At 38.7% G+C, this 18,602-nt stretch overlaps 1 protein-coding gene across 1 annotated transcript in view; it reads right to left on the bottom strand.

The window, feature by feature from the left end:
• Positions 1 to 2,828: 2,828 nt before the first annotated feature.
• The window catches only part of LOC124545236 (phenoloxidase 2-like), a 261,009-nt gene continuing 245,235 nt past the window's right edge, over positions 2,829 to 18,602 (bottom strand). Inside the window, exon 13 of the mRNA XM_047124106.1 lies at positions 2,829 to 3,196. Within this exon, the coding sequence (XP_046980062.1) occupies positions 2,939 to 3,196 (258 nt within the window). The 3' untranslated portion in view covers positions 2,829 to 2,938. The remainder of the gene's footprint in view (positions 3,197 to 18,602) is intronic.

The raw sequence follows: 18,602 nt of genomic DNA, 5'->3' as shown, positions 1-18,602 counted from the left end.
ACGATCGTAGAGATGCTGGATGTAGTCCTGTGGAACGGCTTGCCATGCCATTTCCACCTGGCGCCTCAGTTGGACCAGCGTTCGTGCTGGACGTGCAGAGCGCATGAGACGACGCTTCATCCAGTCCCAAACATGCTCAATGGGGGACAGATCCGGAGATCTTGCTGGCCAGGGTAGTTGACTTACACCTTCTAGAGCACGTTGGGTGACACGGGATACATGCGGACGTGCATTGTCCTGTTGGAACAGCAAGTTCCCTTGCCGGTCTAGGAATGTTAGAACGATGGGTTCGATGACGGTTTGGATGTACCGTGCACTATTCAGTGTCCCCTCGACGATCACCAGTGGTGTACGGCCAGTGTAGGAGATCGCTCCCCACACCATGATGCCGGATGTTGGCCCTGTGTGCCTCGGTCGTATGCAGTCCTGATTGTGGCGCTCACCTGCACGGCGCCAAACACGAATACGACCATCATTGGCACCAAGGCAGAAGCGACTCTCATCGCTGAAGACGACACGTCTCCATTCGTCCCTCCATTCACGCCTGTCGCGACACCACTGGAGGCGGGCTGCACGATGCTGGGGCGTGAGCGGAAGACGGCCTAATGGTGTGCGGGACCGTAGCCCAGCTTCATGGAGACGGTTGCGAATGGTCCTCGCCGATACCCCAGGAGCAACAGTGTCCCTAATTTGCTGGGAAGTGGCGGTGCGGTCCCCTACGGCACTGCGTAGGATCCTACGGTCTTGGCGTGCATCCGTGCGTCGCTGCGGTCCGGTCGCAGGTCGACGGGCACGTGCACCCTCCGCCGACCACTGGCGACAACATCGATGTACTGTGGAGACCTCACGCCCCACGTGTTGAGCAATTCGGCGGTACGTCCACCCGGCCTCCCGCATGCCCACTATACGCTCTCGCTCAAAGTCCGTCAGCTGCACATACGGTTCACGTCCACGCTGTCGCGGCATGCTACCAGTGTTAAAGACTGCGATGGAGCTCCGTATGCCACGGCAAACTGGCTGACACTGACGGCGGCGGTGCACAAATGCTGCGCAGCTAGCGCCATTCGACGGCCAACACCGCGGTTCCTGGTGTGTCCGCTGTGCCGTGCGTGTGATCATTGCTTGTACAGCCCTCTCGCAGTGTCCGGAGCAAGTATGGTGGGTCTGACACACCGGTGTCAATGTGTTCTTTTTTCCATTTCCAGGAGTGTATAATAAGAACAACAAAGGACCCAAGACTGACCCTTGTGGAACCCCATTATTGATAGTTCCCCAGTTTGAGGAATGTGCTGATATTTGCATGTTACGAGAACTACTTATTTCAACTTTCTGCACTCTTCCAGTTAGGTATGAATTAAACCATTTGTGCACTGTCCCACTCATGCCACAATACTTGAGCTTGTCTAGCAGAATTTCATGACTTACACAATCAAAAGCCTTTGAGAGATCATTTTAGGTCATTTTAGAAAGCTTAGAATTTAAGAATGTGATGTGGGAATTCCATTTCAGATTGTCTTGTAAGTAAACAAAGCAATTTTGTTTCAGTGACACTTAATTTTTTGGTTTTCCAAAGAAATATTTGGTTTTAATGAATTTTTAATTTTGCTGTGTGTGGAATTGTGTAGTGGTGTTTTTTTTTTTTTTAAGAGTTAATGAGTAGCTTATTCCTCACAAACCACTCTGAAATCTTCTCATTTGTGACTTCAGCATACAGCCTAAGAGCCTTTCTATTTCCACTTTCAATCAATACACTGGTCTCATCTGCAAATAGGACTGGTTTGGAGTGTCGAACATGTAGATGGAAACACAAAGTTATCTGTTATATGTAGTACCTAATAAAATGGTTCTTGCCCCGCCAAAAATATTTTCAAGTCGGAGCCTCTGGCTGAGATTCAAGACTCCTAAAGTAAACTTTATGTGAGCATCTAGAGTGTATGACTAGATTATGCAAAACATAATTTTCCTATATTTATTATAAATAATATCAAAGGAAAAGTCAAATAATGATTGCAGTAGCTATTTAGCACAGGAAATTTTATTGCAAGAACCCCTGCTCTCCCCCCAATAAAAGACGGGATTTTTTTTAATAAATATATTTATTTATAACATCTGGGTGGAGATGACAATTTTGTTGGTTTCTTTGGTATGACACTTTCATACAGTCCAATGTCTCATGACATTAACACACATTTAAACAAGAAAAAATTAAAAAGAGTAAATATTAAAAATTAAAACTTAAATAATATTTCCTTTATAACAGTTAAATAGATTTCCTTATGGGTCAACAAATACAGACTAGAAAATATGCATTGAGCTGTCAGAAATACATCTCTCAATTTGTGTTCAGTTAGACATAAATTTTAGATGAAAATATACAGATTCAAGAGTGTGATGTAATAATTGTATAATATTCAATGACAGTTCATAACACTGTAGTACTTATGCTATTAAACCTGCAATAACACCAACATAACAATGAAAATGATCAGTTATTGATGTGTAAATGGATAGATAATCTTCCCACCAAGTGGTGGCAGGAAAACACACACATAAAAGTAGGTTATATTTATGCAAGCTTCCAGAGCCAGTGGCTCCTTCTTCCAGCAGAACGGTTGAAGTGGAAGGAAAAGGGGTGAAGGAAAGGACTTCCCTCTCATCCTGTCTGGTAAGTCTCCCCTGTCCTGTGGATCTAGGTGACTTTTCCAAAATCTATCCCTTTTCTTACACCTCTCCAGTCTGTTTGCTTCACTTCTTTTCCTTCCCCTTTCAAGCCTTGTACCAGAAGAAGGACCCACTGGTTCCGAAAGTTTGCATAAGTATAACCTTCTTTTATGTGTGTGTTTGCCTGCTGCTGCTTGATGAGTAGATTTTTGTCTACAGTAATGCTAAGTATGTCTGCATGATAAATGCAGTAGTATGGAATTAGTGACATGTTTGATCATCCAAGATTTGAAGGTATTCCCGGTTGATTTCCAGGTTGGGGACCAACAACAACATCAATATGTCGTATCCTCACATCTATCATGGCCATATTAGGTGTCATGAACTCACGTAAAGTGGATACACCATCACGTGGCATTCGGTCAAATGGATATCCCATGTTGCGCCGATCTGGGTACAAGCGATTGTGCAGACCACAGTAGCTATGAGCTGGAAGGCAGCTAGTATCTGCAGTGTCTGTATCAACTTGTTCCACCTGTTGACAATTTTTACAGAGATAAGGTTGCATCTTAAGTGCACTTAAAACTTAGTTTAGTTTCTCCCATCTATTGAACTGTAAAGAAGTAAACAAAAATATGGTTAGTTGAAAAATAGTAAGATCCCCTCGCAGACCAAAAGTATGCATATTACTGGTAACTGAAATACAATTCAGGTAACTTCACACGTTCCCCTATTGCAAACATCAGTGATATTAAGCACAAAAGTAATTCTGATTCTTCTGGTATGTTCTGTGAAGTTGAATAATTGATTTGGCAGGAATTTTTAGCATGAGACTTACTACTATGTTCTGGAAACTGTTAAAAGAACAGTTTAAGTCGCAAGTTAACCAGGAAAGCTTCAACAGCATATTTTGCACAAAACAGACATCTGGCAAAAACTATGGGCAGTAACAGTGCTTTTACAATTACTAAATTGTGGAGATACTGTGATAGGACTCATAGACATAATTCCAAAACAAGAACTTGCAATTTTTCCAGATGAGAAGCATCTGGCAGTTCGGAATGCCTGGTCAAGCTCCATCTTTATCATTGATTCTTCATTCTAGATTACCAGATGTGGTTGTATGAGCCACTCTCATTTATTCACCCAATTAAGTATTGTCTAGAGACTACTGGCTGGTCCTATAAATGTTGCTGCTTGTGATATAGTTACCAATTTTAGAATAAAGTTGTGTACAGGATTCTGCCCCACAGTATTTGACAAATGGACTAACAGAACCATGTGTACTCTGTTGCAGTTAAACTTATTCATGAAGTCATCCAAAGAGCAAAACTTCCAAAGTCTTTTTAGGGCTCAAATAAAAATAATGGCAATAGTTTTACTCACAATATAATAGAGATGCTGGGCGGCAATGGACACACAAAGAGACTGAGAACTTCCCGTGGAGGTGTGTTCTATCTATGCAACTAAATGAAAGGCAGTTTGTTTTTTGCCATGTGTGTTTTGCTTCTTTTATTTGTGAAGCATCTTCAGTGGTCTACAATACCTGTTTCTTTTTATACATACAATAAATGTATTATGTAGTGGTTACAATAACAAACTGCCTTTCATTTGGCTGGATAGACGGATCACACCTCCATGAATTTTGAAGCAACTAAGGAATGATGGAAAACAAAGAAATGACAAGACTGAGAACATTGATAAGAATTCAATGTTCAGAGCTAATTAATACAGAAAACACACTTAACTGGCAACATTGTCCTAGCTGACTATGTTGTACTGGTACTGCAGCTGGGCTGGACAGTACTAGTGGAAGTGAAGAAATATCTCAGGTTTATTCCTGGACCTAACAAAAGCTTTTGATGTGATTGAGTCTTCTGTGCTCCTTAGGAAGCTTGAACAGTATGGTGTAAGAGGTGTGCCAAATCAGTGGATTACATCATATTTGGGATATTGTTCTCAGGTTATTGAAAATAAGTACATGGAAGGAAATGAACTCCAGGTACACCTTTCAGAACCATCTGGAGTAAGTCATGGTGTTTCACAGGGCTCTATTTTAGGTCCCATTCTTTTTTTGGTATACATTAATGATTTCCCATCACACGTTAGGGATTCTGAACCTGTACTGTTTGCAGATGACACTAGTCTATTGACTGAAGGACATAAAGAAGAAAATCTCACTGCATCTGCAAAAGATATTACATTAGAAGTGTCTGAATAGTTTACCAGAGACAGGCTAATAGTTAATTCCCAAAAAACGGTACTCATGAATTTCCACACAGATCAAAATAAAAATGTGGCACAACCCATAATATGTATAGATAACCAAATCATTAGTGCTGTCAATGAAACTAAATTTCTTGTGTTTCATATCCAGGAAAATCTTAAACGGGGCACTCATATCACGTACCTCAATTCAAAACTAACAAAAATGAGCTATGTAGTAAGAATTCTCTGCAACACTACTAGTGTTGTGAAATGATTAGGGCTGTATACTTTGCTCAAGTACATTCAATAATGAATTTCAGACAGTGACATACATGTTAATCATTGTAACACTGAAAAGTCTGTGACAGCCTACCTTCTGAAAACTGCTACTGTTCAATCTCACAGTATCTCATGCAACAAAAATGTAATTTGTATCTTTACTTGTAGAAATAAGTTAAAAATATACAGTATTTAAAAAAATTGTGATCATTAATTGTATAGATTCCATTTGTTATAAAAATTTAAATAATGTATGTTTGATGTTCGAAAAACCAATAGATAAAAAGGTTTTCTGTCCAATATCCTGTGCACAATATATGCACTGAAAAAGAGATTTATATGGACAAATAAATAAATAAATAAAGAGGGCAGGTTGTGAGTCACCCCTCCTCAACAAATAAGAGAATCATCCACAAATGGCATGGTTACATGTTGGCTTCCTGGACACGCCCTGTTTTAATCTGACAGAAATCTCAAAACAGTGTACATACAGCTGCAGAGTGAAAGTTCACTCTAGAAACAATCCCTAGGTGGTAAGTAAGCCATTAGTCTGCAATTTCCTTTCCTTCAGGAGTGCTAGTCCATCAAATTTAAGAAGGTGAGTTTCTTTGGTATATGGAAAGTAGGAGAGAGGTACAAAGTTGCAAGGATGGGTCTAGAGTGATGACCATAATGGTTTGTTGTCAAGAGAATTGTCCACAAAAGGCAACAAGAGAATTGTCCATGAAAGGCATGAAAGGTTTGAAGCCATGCGCACAGTTTTAATCTGCTAGGCAGTTTCAGTTTACAACTTGTTACTGATTTCACACAATATAGTATAAACTTCACAACTAGCTTCATATTAAAGCTGAATCTGAGACGACTATAAATATGTTTAAAAGTATTTAAATCCTGCTGTTCTTCATCATTAATCAGAATGTTATTAATTTGTAGGATGCAGTTCAGTTTTAGCAAATCTTGCAATAATGTGTCTATCAGCAGTGAATGGGGTTTTGGATGACTTTTCTATTACTCTCCCAATTTTCTAAATCTCACTAGTCCTTTTCCTTCATCCCTCTTCTTTCCCCTTCAATGCCCCTGCTGGGGGAAGGAGCTGCCAGTCCCGAAAGCTTGCACATTTCCTTAACTTTTTTGTGTGTGTTTTCTTCTGCTGCCACTTGGTGAGTAGATTTGTTATCTATTCAGTTATATTTTCAAACATTACTGTAATGAGACAATTTGTACATCACAGCTGCTTCAAGAGGCTTCAGGACTGCATTGGTCTTACATCATTTCTACTTTGTACACATGTTGAAGAAGAGGATACCAACCATATATGCTTCAACTGTATTAGTTGGCTTGATTCCACAAATAGACTATTGCAATATCTCCCAAAATTGAATTGCACACTACAGCTTCAAAAATGTTATTATTATCAGAGATGAGCTACCAAGATTTACACACTTACTGCACATACTTCTAATAATCTTGGATACACCTTTAATATGAAGCAACCGGTGTAGAACATAAAATATTGTATTATTTAATTGGCTAGATAAAAAATCTACTCATCAAGTGGCAGCAGAACAAACACATAAAAGACAGTTGTAGTTGGCAAGCTTTTGGAGCCAGTGGCTCCTTCTTCAGGCAAAAGGGTTGAAGGGGAAGGGAGAGGGGTGAAGGAAAAGGACTGGAGAGGTCTAGGAAAAGTGGTAGATTTTGGTAAAGTCACCCAGAACTGTGAGTTAGGGGAGACTTACCGTGGGGGTGTTGTATGAAATTAGTATCAAGTTATAGACCATTTATTGACTACAGTGTACTAATAGTTATCAGTGCATAGTGCTGGATGTAAGAAACCTTCTCAGTTGCCCATTTAAAATTATTCAATTATCTAGATTCAAGGTTAGAATTTCCCCATTAAATACATTGCAAGTAACAGTGTTCATTGTAAATCTGCATCATAAGTAATACTTACTGTAAACTGATCTTGAGACAAAGCAGGTTTGGCTCCTACCATCCTACTTTGTCTTTTATACTTGAAAACTTGATCTAGAAGGCATACAAAAAAATCTAGAGAGTTAATATATAGATTAAGAAAAGTAGATTATCTCTAAACTGTATACCAATTTTTGCTCATTTCAAAGACATGTATGTTTTACCTCAAACCTAATTAATTCAGGAGACATAATTAATTAAAGATTTCAACCAGCTCAGACTTTCAGCTCATATAGTAACCAAACAACTATAAAATTCTGGAAAATGTTTACGTACTTTTGATAGGACTACTAATGTATATGAAATTCTACAAAAATTCCATAATGCTAAATTTTTAACTTCTTTTGATGTCACCTTTGGGTACCAGAATTTTAGTCTGGCTATGGAAACTAAATCTTGTGCTGCTTTCCTACATGAAGGTAGGTGTTATCATTACTGTGTGATGCCTTTTGGATTGAATGTACGTGTGTGTGTATTCATCAGGGCCATGGATCAGGTGCCAGGTAATGAATTACTAAATAGAATAAATGTTTACGTAGATGACATACTATTGCAAATTCAAGCTGGTTTTAACATTGTAGCTTAATGGATGAAGTTTCACAGGATATTCAAAAAGGAGGCATGAAATTAAATGTTACCAAATCAGAGTTGGTTAAAAAGGAGATTGCATTTTTGGGACATATGATAAATGAAAAGGGGATTTATCCAGGCCACAAGAAATTAAAGGCTGTAGAAGATTTTCCACCTCCTAGGAAAAAAGAAAAAGAATTGAAAGCCATGTTGACCTTGTTTGGCTTCTACCATAAGTTTGTGGGTGATCAATCATTTAATAACCCATGTTTACGGAATTTATTAAAGAAAGATGTAGACTGGTGCTGGGCACATGAATGAATGGAAGCTTTTCAAAAATTAAAAGAGGAATAGGTTAATAGTAAAATTCTGTATCATCCAGACTTTTATTTGCCATTCTGTATGAGTACTGATGCTAGTTACTGTGGGCAGAGAATAGAAGTGAAAATAGGACCACAGCCTTTGCCAGTCAAACATTGCTTTCTCATGAGAAAAATTATGAGTTTCTGCCAAATTTGTCCCATGGCTCATTAGTCAAGACCAGAAAGACCTTTGCCTTACAATCTGTGAAAATCTTTTGGACTGTACAAATGAGAATGTGATGTTCCTTCAGAGAATCATAACTGGTGATGAGATGTGGATCTATGGTTACGATGTTGAGACCAACATTCAGTCTACACAATGGGATGGGGAAGGTTCTCCAAGACCAAACAAATCTCCTCTGGTCAGGTCAAATGTCAAACCCACACTGATAGTTTTCTATGTCTTTGAAGGATTAGTTCATTATGAATTCATTCCACTGGAACAAACTGTTAATGGATGGTAATAACGCGATGTGTTGTGATGCCTGTGAGAAAATGTGAGGAGGAAATGGCCTGAAATGTGCCGAGACTATTCATGGCTCTTGTGTCACAATAACCCCCCTGCACAATCACTCTCATTGGTGCATGACATTTGCACAAAAAACAAAATCACTTTGAACCCTCATCCTCTGTATTCTCCAGACCTCACCCCTCTGGACTTTTTTTACTTCCAAAGTTGTAAGAAGGCGGTCCAGTTTTCAGCCATTCTGCACATCCCCCTCCACTAGCCACTGGCAGCCAATAATATTCATTCCCTTTCTGAGTGGCTAGCAGAGAGTTACAGTCAGAGAGCGAGAATCTCACTCCTATATGCTGCACTGATCCCGTACTTTGCGACAACCGAATTATTCATTCAACTTTTCGTTTTTCCTTTCCTGCAGCAGTATAGCTGTAAATAGCTGTAAATATTTAAGCACGATTAAAAAAAAAAAAGGCAGGATGACAGCAATAAATGTGATGTGCTTCACAAGAAGGCGAAGAGGATTATTTACTGCATTTATAACTTTTTCGTATATGAATTTGAAAGCAGCTTTCCTACTGCTGACATTTGAAAGCACAAGAACGGGCTCCAAAACCATGTCATGTTGGCAACAGAACTGTAAAGAGAACTGTAAATGAAAGTGTCAGACCTTTAGGAACCATAGAAAAAGTTGGTTTTGTATCACCTGGAAAACAGAAATCGCAAGGAGCCTGTAACATCATTTTAACAACAATGTTTTAAAGTGCTCCATGTGAATGATGAATTCCTGACATCACAAAAATGTGTTACAGTTATGCAGACTTCAATGGTAAGTGCTTTGTCAGTATAAAGAATTTTAAAATACGTTGGTACCATATATGTTAAGAAGAGAGTTTTTAGTTCAAAGAACTGGCATAGGTGCAGCATGAACTATATCCCATATAAAGATTCATTATATGTCAGAAGGAGGTAGTTCAACAGTGTATTACCTTGACAAAACATGGGCCAGTTAGAATCATTCCAGGAAGATATGCTGGAAAATGAGTGACGGAACTTGCAGTTTTAAAGTTCTCATAGGAATAGGTCCTCGGATAAGTATTCTGTATGTCGACTCTTCTTCTGCTTTTGTTTCCGAGAATAAATTTGTATTTATGTGTAAGAAAAACAGCAGTGACTACTATTTGGAAATGAACACTGTCAGTTTCATGACGTGATTCACAGTCCTTGTCATACCTTGCTTTGAAATCGGTCATTGCCAGTTATAATTCAACTGTTATAGAGAAAACACCAAGTGCAAACACCAGGAAAGCAAATATTTTTCCCCAGCTTAAAGATAAAAATATTAATCACAGTATAATCCAGACTCATGCCAATCTCCTGCTGCTCGTTAATTTATACAAGTCATGTGACAGAACGTACAAACTTGACTTCCTTGCACATGAATGGGGTCACACAGTTTTGCATTTACCCACATGTCACTATCAGTGTAGCCCCATGCAATTAATTTGGGCAAACGGTTTTAAGGCTGTGTGGGAGAAAAAAAACAAAACATTCAAGATAATATCGCTTGTGCATGAGGCAACAGACAACATTCCACCTGCAGAGTGGGCACAATCTGTGTGGCATGCTGAAAAGCTTCAGAAAGAAGAACTTGACAGGGAAGTGATGATAGACATAAGCCTTGAACCTATCATCATAAATTTCCAATCAGATTGTTCGCAAACAGACTTAAATAGAAGTGACAATGGAATTATGATGCAGACTTTGGAACAAAGTAATAAATTTCTTACTTTTAAAGACTCATGGTTTAAAAACGTGTTTGTCAAGATATTGGCTGCATACATAATAATAACAACTTCCAGCGCTTTTTGATTAGAACTTCGTTTCTTTTTAATTATGCTGGCTGTTATGTTCAACATGTTGCCCAAGGAGAAGTTAAGTTTCTCCTACCATGTTGTATGCTACATTTTTACATGTAAACCTCTGTCATTTTCAAGGCACGAACTGGATAAGGCCCTATAATGACAGTAATTGTTAGCTGTCGAGATATCGGTGATTTTTGATGTTATCGGTCAACGTTATCGGTCAGCATTCCCTGGAGTTATTCGCAGATGATGGTTAATTTTTTGCTTGTTCAGTGGATTATAAATGCGGTTTGTTACTGTAATGTCAAACAAGTTAGTTTACACTCATAATGCCTGTTAACAGTGAAAAATATGACAACTTACTGAACATTTTTGTGATAGTCTTTCACATTAGTTTTTTCTACCACTAATTCATTTTTACAAGCAGTGATTGACGTAACTGTAGTCAAACACATCCACACACACACACCTTACACATTTTTTAAAATTCTATTGAGTAGAAGCAGTTGTCAAGCAAATATAATGATTTCAGTTTGTGCTTGAAGTTAATTTTGTTGTGTATTAAATTTTTACTTACAATGCAGTTCAAATGACAATAAATGATAATTATTGCAAGTAGTTTCAATGACCTTATGTCTACATCATACTCTGCAAGCCACCTAATGGTGTGTGGTGGAGAGTACTTATTATTAGACAATTTTCATTTTGAGAGAAATTGTACTTCACGTCTTCACAAAGCTGTGTTACCTGGAGCAGTGGATGCAATGTCATCGAGACGTGAATTAATATTTCTCTCATGACGATTGATTGAAATTGGCTTTAGTATTTATTATTCCCCTCACAGATTTTAACGTATAACACAATGTACTGTAGGCATACAAGCCTGACTGTTTTCCACAGCAGCGCAGTTCGGCAACATGGGCTTTGTTTACCTGCTCTCTGCTGCTGCACATGAGCAAATCTCATCCCCCCCCCGCTCCCAATCTGCTCCACCTCTATGCGTGGAAGCACCATCTTAGGTGACAGTGGTTGCAGAGACTTTTTTTGCAGAATTGTGCCGCTCCAGAAGTATCAGCCAATATAGATTAAAATGGGACACCCTGTGCCCTGTGTATCAGCATTACTTACAGTCCTTGTCAAAAGAGGCAAATGTCAAGAGTCATGTTGGCGATGTATTTTGTTAATTTTCTGAAAACTTCTAATTATTTTTAAAGTCCTCTATGATAGAGGTTAGTTCACAAAAATTATTTCAGTTATCATCATGCATACTGATTTTTGAAAACTTTATTCAAATATGGAACAAAATTATGGGTTTACTTTGACTAACAAAGAGTCAGTATGCATAAATGATCAGAATTATCACTTCTACCAACACAATGAATATTGCTTACTTTATATGAAAATATCTTCAATTTTTTAAAAGGAAGAACTGTATTACTTTGGTATTATTATTGTCATGCTCAGTATTGATTCTGTTTGCTTGTATGTTAGTTATAATTATTTTACATTAGGAAAAAATTTAAATAAATTTTATGAGGGTGCAGGAAAAAGTTTCAGTGATAAAGTTCTTATACTACTGTCAGGGAACAACCACAACCATCTGTTTTTGCCAATATGAGTGATAAATTATTTTGGTGGGCAGTTGTCGTTACATGTTACTCAGTTATTTTTTAAAGCCCTCCCCTTCCAATTAGTTACTCTATTGTCCTACCACTGCGTCTATCCTTCCTTTCTCTTTTGGATGACAGTGGACTTAGGCTAACCCTCTCCAGCATTACCATATCTTTATCTTTCCATCCATCAAAACATGAGTCGTCACACTTCTCTTGTAGCAGTATCCAGCCAATACTCCATGATCTGGTACCATGTAAATGTTACAATAATACATTTTGATAAAAGAATTTTGTCTGGTGATTGTATAATCCTGCGTATGCATATTCTACATGAAACTCTCAAAAAATCTTATGAAAATGCTGGTATTTTGTGTACAGACATTCATAGGTAGCACACTGTGCCTAGTACATGTCCACTGTGGCACTCGGGAACCAAAGCACAGTTGCGACACCTGTGGATGGGCTTATGAGAGGCTGAAACCAGTCACGATAATAAAAGAAATTTACAGTTGAAATGGATTTTCAACCTGTAGATTCAAAATAGGGTCAATGGGCCTTTTTCTTTCTTTGCAAAGAATAATAATAACTGAAAATTTCTATGTTATGTCTACAAAGATAATGTGAAAACAGGCAAAGATAAAGGGTCTGAGTTATATAAGTTTACAAATTGCATGACACAAAGCTGAGCTTACTGACACTGTGCAGAGGATGATTTGAGACTAAGATTTGAATTAAAGGAACATTTGAGTCCTGAGGGTAAAATAGGGAAAGCTTCCAAACCATCCAACAGTTTATACGATTATTATTGAAAAAAAAAAAAGCTAATAAAAGGTTTATATGTGTATTTATGCTTGCGTTGATATGTGTAAGTTAAATTTTGTGAATTTACGATTTCTTTTTATAAGAAACTGATTAGGGTTATTTTTCATTTATTTCATGTGACCACGAGTTAATACTGTGATAAGTGCAAAAAAGGTGAAGTGGTGGAAAATGGACAGTAAAAAGTGGCTCTCATGGTGACGTAAAATTTTTTTCTCGTATTGAAGAAGTTAATCCTGTTTGTTAATAATTTCAATCTCATTAATGACCACTGGTTGATAATAAGTTAAGATATACAGTAATTTGAATTTTGTAATTCTTTCAAATTTCATTTTTACTAAATTTTGATAATATTCAACAAAAAGAAAGATTGACTTCTGTAATTTTTTTCTATTTTTGTATTAAAATGTAAATAGATGACCAGCGCATTCAGAAACTTACTTAAAATTATTGAAATTTGTGCCTTTATACACCTAACTACAATAGCTACATATTATACTAGTTTTTTTTCTTTTCTTGCTGTTATTCTTCCCAAAAATTTTGATGATAGAATCAGTTATCTGAGCACACATTACATGAATTTACAAACTAATGTAAATTAATTACCCTAAGAAATCTATTTATTCAGATTATGCAATTCAGTGTTCTGAATGTTCTTTATTATTTAGTTTTGCTGGAAATGATGTATTTCAAAGTTTTGATCTAGAAGACAACCATAAGAATCTAGTATGCTGATAAATAGATCCAGAAAGGTACGTTATCTCTAAACTTTAGACCAATTTTTGCTCATTTCAAAGACAAGTTTATTTAGCTCAAACCTGATTAAATCATGTGATATAATTAATTAAAGATTTCAGCCACCTCATACTTTCAGCACATATTGGAGCCAAACCAAAATAAATTTCTGGAATTTGTTAATATACCATTGATGGGCTAAATTTTCTAAACCCAATGACACAAATAACAAATATGTAATTGCCATAATTAAGAACTGTCTAATTTTTAATGTCCAAATTTTAATAATCAATATGGATGCCCTACCTAAAAGTCAGGAATTCCCATAGTGTGAGCATAAATTGGTTCTGTATGTTTTAATAGATACTGCTGATATTTGTAATTTGATAAACAAAGTCTGACAGCAAGTATTAAATCTATTTATGAAGCAATAATTTGAACTGGGGCAATTTCAAATAATAAAAAAATAACCTAAATCACATAATATTCTAGTATGTATCTACATAAGGACAAAATGTGCACAGTTCCATAGTTATGTTCCTATTTTTTCTTGGAGTTAAGTCCTGGTCAGTATGTAACTTGCTCCAGGCTTTCAGTAATCTCTACTCTGTGTGCTCTAGTATTATTGTTTGAACTAGGCTTGGGATTATTCAAGGTACGAGCACTGGCTATCAGAATCAGTGACAGACATAATATGTAATATCTGTAGACATGCCACTGCACTTTAATGAACTATTATTGTCATCGTTCCGTGTGCCCTGTAGATAATTTGTTGATCTACTACAGGAAAACGTACTTCATGTGCCAGTTAATTCATGATTCTCTTCCTTTTGGCAGAATATAATTTAAAGTTATCCATCAAATATAAGTACAAGGAGACCTGCATAATCATTTTTGATCTGTAATGAGGCCTGGTCTTTAGCAATGGGAATTGAACTCTGTAAATAAATATGCAAAGTGATTTCACGTGAACATTTGAAAATAACTACTGGATTTCTCTATTTATTTATAAAGAGATACAGTCCTATCATAAACATTTTCAGCTAAAGGATCAGTGGCACAACTACCAAGAGGCTATGTTAATCTCCAGGTAGGTTCATCTTGTCTCCTCGTATCCTTACAGCTTCTGTTGTTGCTTATGTAGGAACCTATTTTCTTTAAAACAATTGATGTAATCATGTAAATGGGAAGGTATCAGTAGAACATAAAATCATCATCATCATCATCATCATCACCATTTAAGACTGATTATGCCTTTCAGCGTTCAGTCTGGAGCATAGCCCCCCTTATACAGTTCCTCCATGATCCCCTATGCAGTGCTAACATTGGTGCCTCTTCTGATGTTAAACCTATTACTTCAAAATCATTCTTAACTGAATCCAGGTACCTTCTCCTCAGTCTGCCCTGACTCCTCCTACCCTCTACTGCTGAATCCATGAGTCTCTTGGGTAACCTTGCTTCTCCCATGCATGTAACATGACCCCACCATCTAAGCCTGTTCGCCCTGACTGCTACATCTATACAGTTCATTCCCAGTTTTTCTTTGATTTCCTCATTGTGGACACCCTCCTGCCATTGTTCCCATCTACTAGTACCTGCAATCATCCTAGCTACTTTCATATCCGTAACCTTAACCTTGTTGATAAGGTAACCTGAATCCACCCAGCTTTCACTCCCATACAACAAAGTTGGTCAAAAGATTGAACGGTGCACAGATAACTTAGTCTTGGTACTGACTTCGTTCTTGCAGAAGAGAGTAGATCGTAGCTGAGCACTCACTGCATTAGCTTTGCTACACCTCGCTTCCAGTTCTTTCACTATGTTGCCATCCTGTGAGAATATGCATCCTAAGTACTTGAAACCGTCCACCTGTTCTAACTTTGTTCCTCCTATTTGGCACTCAATCCGTTTATATTTCTTTCCCACTGACATTACTTTCGTTTCGGAGATGCTAATCTTCATACCATAGTCCTTACATTTCTGATCTAGCTCTGAAATATTACTTTGCAAACTTTCAATCGAATCTGCCATCACAACTAAGTCATCCGCATATGCAAGACTGCTTATTTTGTGTTCACATATCTTAATCTCACCCAGCCAGTCTATTGTTTTCAACATATGATCCATAAATAATATGAACAACAGTGGAGACAGGTTGCAGCCTTGTCTTACCCCTGAAACTACTCTGAACCATGAACTCAATTTACCGTCAACTCTAACTGCTGCCTGACTATCCATGTAAAGACCTTTAATTGCTTGCAAAAGTTTGCCTCCTATTCCATAATCTTGTAGAACAGACAGTAACTTCCTCCTAGGAACCTGGTCATATGCCTTTTCTAGATCTATAAAGCATAGATACAATTCCCTGTTCCACTCATAACACTTCTCCATTATTTGCCGTAAGCTAAAGATCTGGTCCTGACAACCTCTAAGAGGCCTAAACCCACACTGATTTTCATCCAATTGGTCCTCAACTAATACTCGCACTTTCCTTTCAACAATACCTGAGAAGATTTTACCCACAACGCTGATTAAAGAGATACCTCTATAGTTGTTACAATCTTTTCTGTTTCCATGTTTAAAGATTGGTGTGATTACTGCTTTTGTCCAGTCTGATGGAACCTGTCCCGACTCCCAGGCCATTTCAATTATCCTGTGTAGCCATTTAAGATCTGACATTCCACTGTATTTGATGAGTTCCGACTTAATTTCATCCACCCCAGCCGCTTTATTGCACTGCAATCTATTGACCATTTTTTCCACTTCCTCAAATGCGATCCTATTTCCATCATCATTCCTATCCCATTCTACCTCGAAATCTGAAACATTACTGATCGCATTTTCACCTACATTGAGCAACTCTTCAAAATATTCCCTCCATCTGCCCAAGGCATCCACAAGATTCACCAGCAGTTTTCCTGACCTGTCCAAAATACTTGTCATTTCCTTCTTACCTCCCTTTCGAAGACTGCTAATTACACTCCAGAATGGTTTTCCAGCAGCTTGACCCATAGTCTCCAACCTGTTTCCAAAGTCTTCCTACGATTTCTACTTGGATGCTGCAATTATCTGTTTGGCTTTGTTTCTTTCTTCAACATAACTTTCTCTGTCTACCTGGGTTCTGGTTTGTAGCCATTTTTGATACGCCTTCATTTTCCTTTTACAGGCTGCCTTGACTGTATCATTCCACCAAGCTGTTTGCTTCATCCTACTTTTACACACTACTGTTCCAAGACATTCTTTAGCCACTTCTAGTACTGTGTCCCTGTACCTTGTCCATTCCTTTTCCAATGACTGTAATTGACTACATTCAACTAACTGGTACCTTTCTGAGATCGCTGTTATGTACTTGTGCCTGATTTCCTTATCCTGAAGTTTCTCCACTCTTATCCTCCTACAAATGGACCTGACCTCCTGCACTTTCGGCCTCACAATCCCAATTTCACTGCAGATTAAATAATGATCAGTGTCATCAAAGAATCCCCTGAATACACGTGTGTCCCTCACAGCCTTCCTGAATTCCTGATCTGTTATTATATAGTCAATGACAGATCTGGTTCCCCTGCCTTCCCAAGTATACCAGTGAATGTTCTTATGTTTAAAAAAGGAGTTTGTGATTACTAAGCCCATACTGGCACAGAAATCCAAGAGTTGTTTCCTGTTCCTGTTGGCCTCCATATCCTCTCCAAATTTACCCATAACGTTTTCTTACCGTTCTGTTCGATTTCCAATCCTGCCGCCGTTGGATAAGCAGCTGCAGCAGCAAGTCGTATACTCCTAGCTCACTCATTTGTTACATAGTTTAATTCTTAATTTCTTTGCGTGTTTTTGGTACTTGCATTGTTTAATTCATAAATTTCGAGCGTATTATAGTATTTGAGAGTTGTAGCATCGCGTTTTTAGTACCTGAATAGTGTAAATTCGCGTAGTCGTTTGTCTACTGTTTTGTTTTGAACGGCCAGTGTCGGTTGGTCGCAGTCAGTGTGCTCCCTGCCGCCGTTGGATAAGCAGCTGCAGCAGCAAGTCGTATACTCCTAGCTCACTCATTTGTTACATAGTTTAATTCTTAATTTCTTTGCGTGTTTTTGGTACTTGCATTGTTTAATTCATAAATTTCGGGCGTATTATAGTATTTGAGAGTGTAGCATCGTGTTTTAGTACCTGAATAGTGTAATTTCGCTTAGTCTCCTTCTGCCGCCGAGCAGTGTCAGCAGTGCGCAAGTAGCAGCATTACTGCATTTACTAGGCAATCTTGTATTTTAATAACCGTTTAAATTTTGTCGATTTGTTTGCGCTCTCTGTAGATTAGTTCAGACGTTCTTAGCAAAACAGTTCTTAGCATGGATAGGGACTGCAACTGCTGTGTTCGGATGCAGGCTGAGTTGGCATCCCTTCGCTCCCAGCTTCAGGCAGTGTTGGCTTCGGTCACACAGCTTGAGGCTGTTGCCAATGGGCATCACTGTGGGGGTCGGGGTGGGGGTTTGTCGGGGACGGCCAGCTCGTCCCACGCATCCCCTGATCGGACTACGACTGTGGTTGCCCGGGATACTGCCCGCATTGAGGCTGATCCCTCACCTGTGGTAGAGTGGGAGGTCGTTTCAAGGTGTGGCAGGGGGCGAAAGACATTCCGGAGGGCTGAACGGAAAGCCTCTCCAGTTTGTCTGACGAACCGGTTTCAGGCTCTGTCTCAGGCTGATACTGATCTTCGGCCTGACATGGCTGCTTGTCCTGTTCCAGAGGTTGCCCCTCAGTCTGCAAGATCCGGGCAGTCGCAGAGGGTGGGCTTACTGGTAGTTGGGAGCTCCAACGTCAGGCGCGTAATGGGGCCCCTTAGGGAAATGGCAGCAAGAGAGGGGAAGAAAACCAATGTGCACTCCGTGTGCATACCGGGGGGAGTCATTCCAGATGTGGAAAGGGTCCTTCCGGATGCCATGAAGGGTACAGGGTGCACCCATCTGCAGGTGGTCGCTCATGTCGGCACCAATGATGTGTGTCGCTATGGATCCGAGGAAATCCTCTCTGGCTTCCGGAGGCTATCTGATTTGGTGAAGACTGC

This window comes from Schistocerca americana, chromosome 8, assembly GCF_021461395.2.
Source record: "Schistocerca americana isolate TAMUIC-IGC-003095 chromosome 8, iqSchAmer2.1, whole genome shotgun sequence".
Classification (NCBI taxonomy): Eukaryota; Metazoa; Arthropoda; class Insecta; order Orthoptera; family Acrididae; genus Schistocerca; species Schistocerca americana.
The sequence above is the reverse complement of the archived record's forward strand: the minus strand, read 5'-3'. Positions and strand labels throughout refer to the sequence as shown.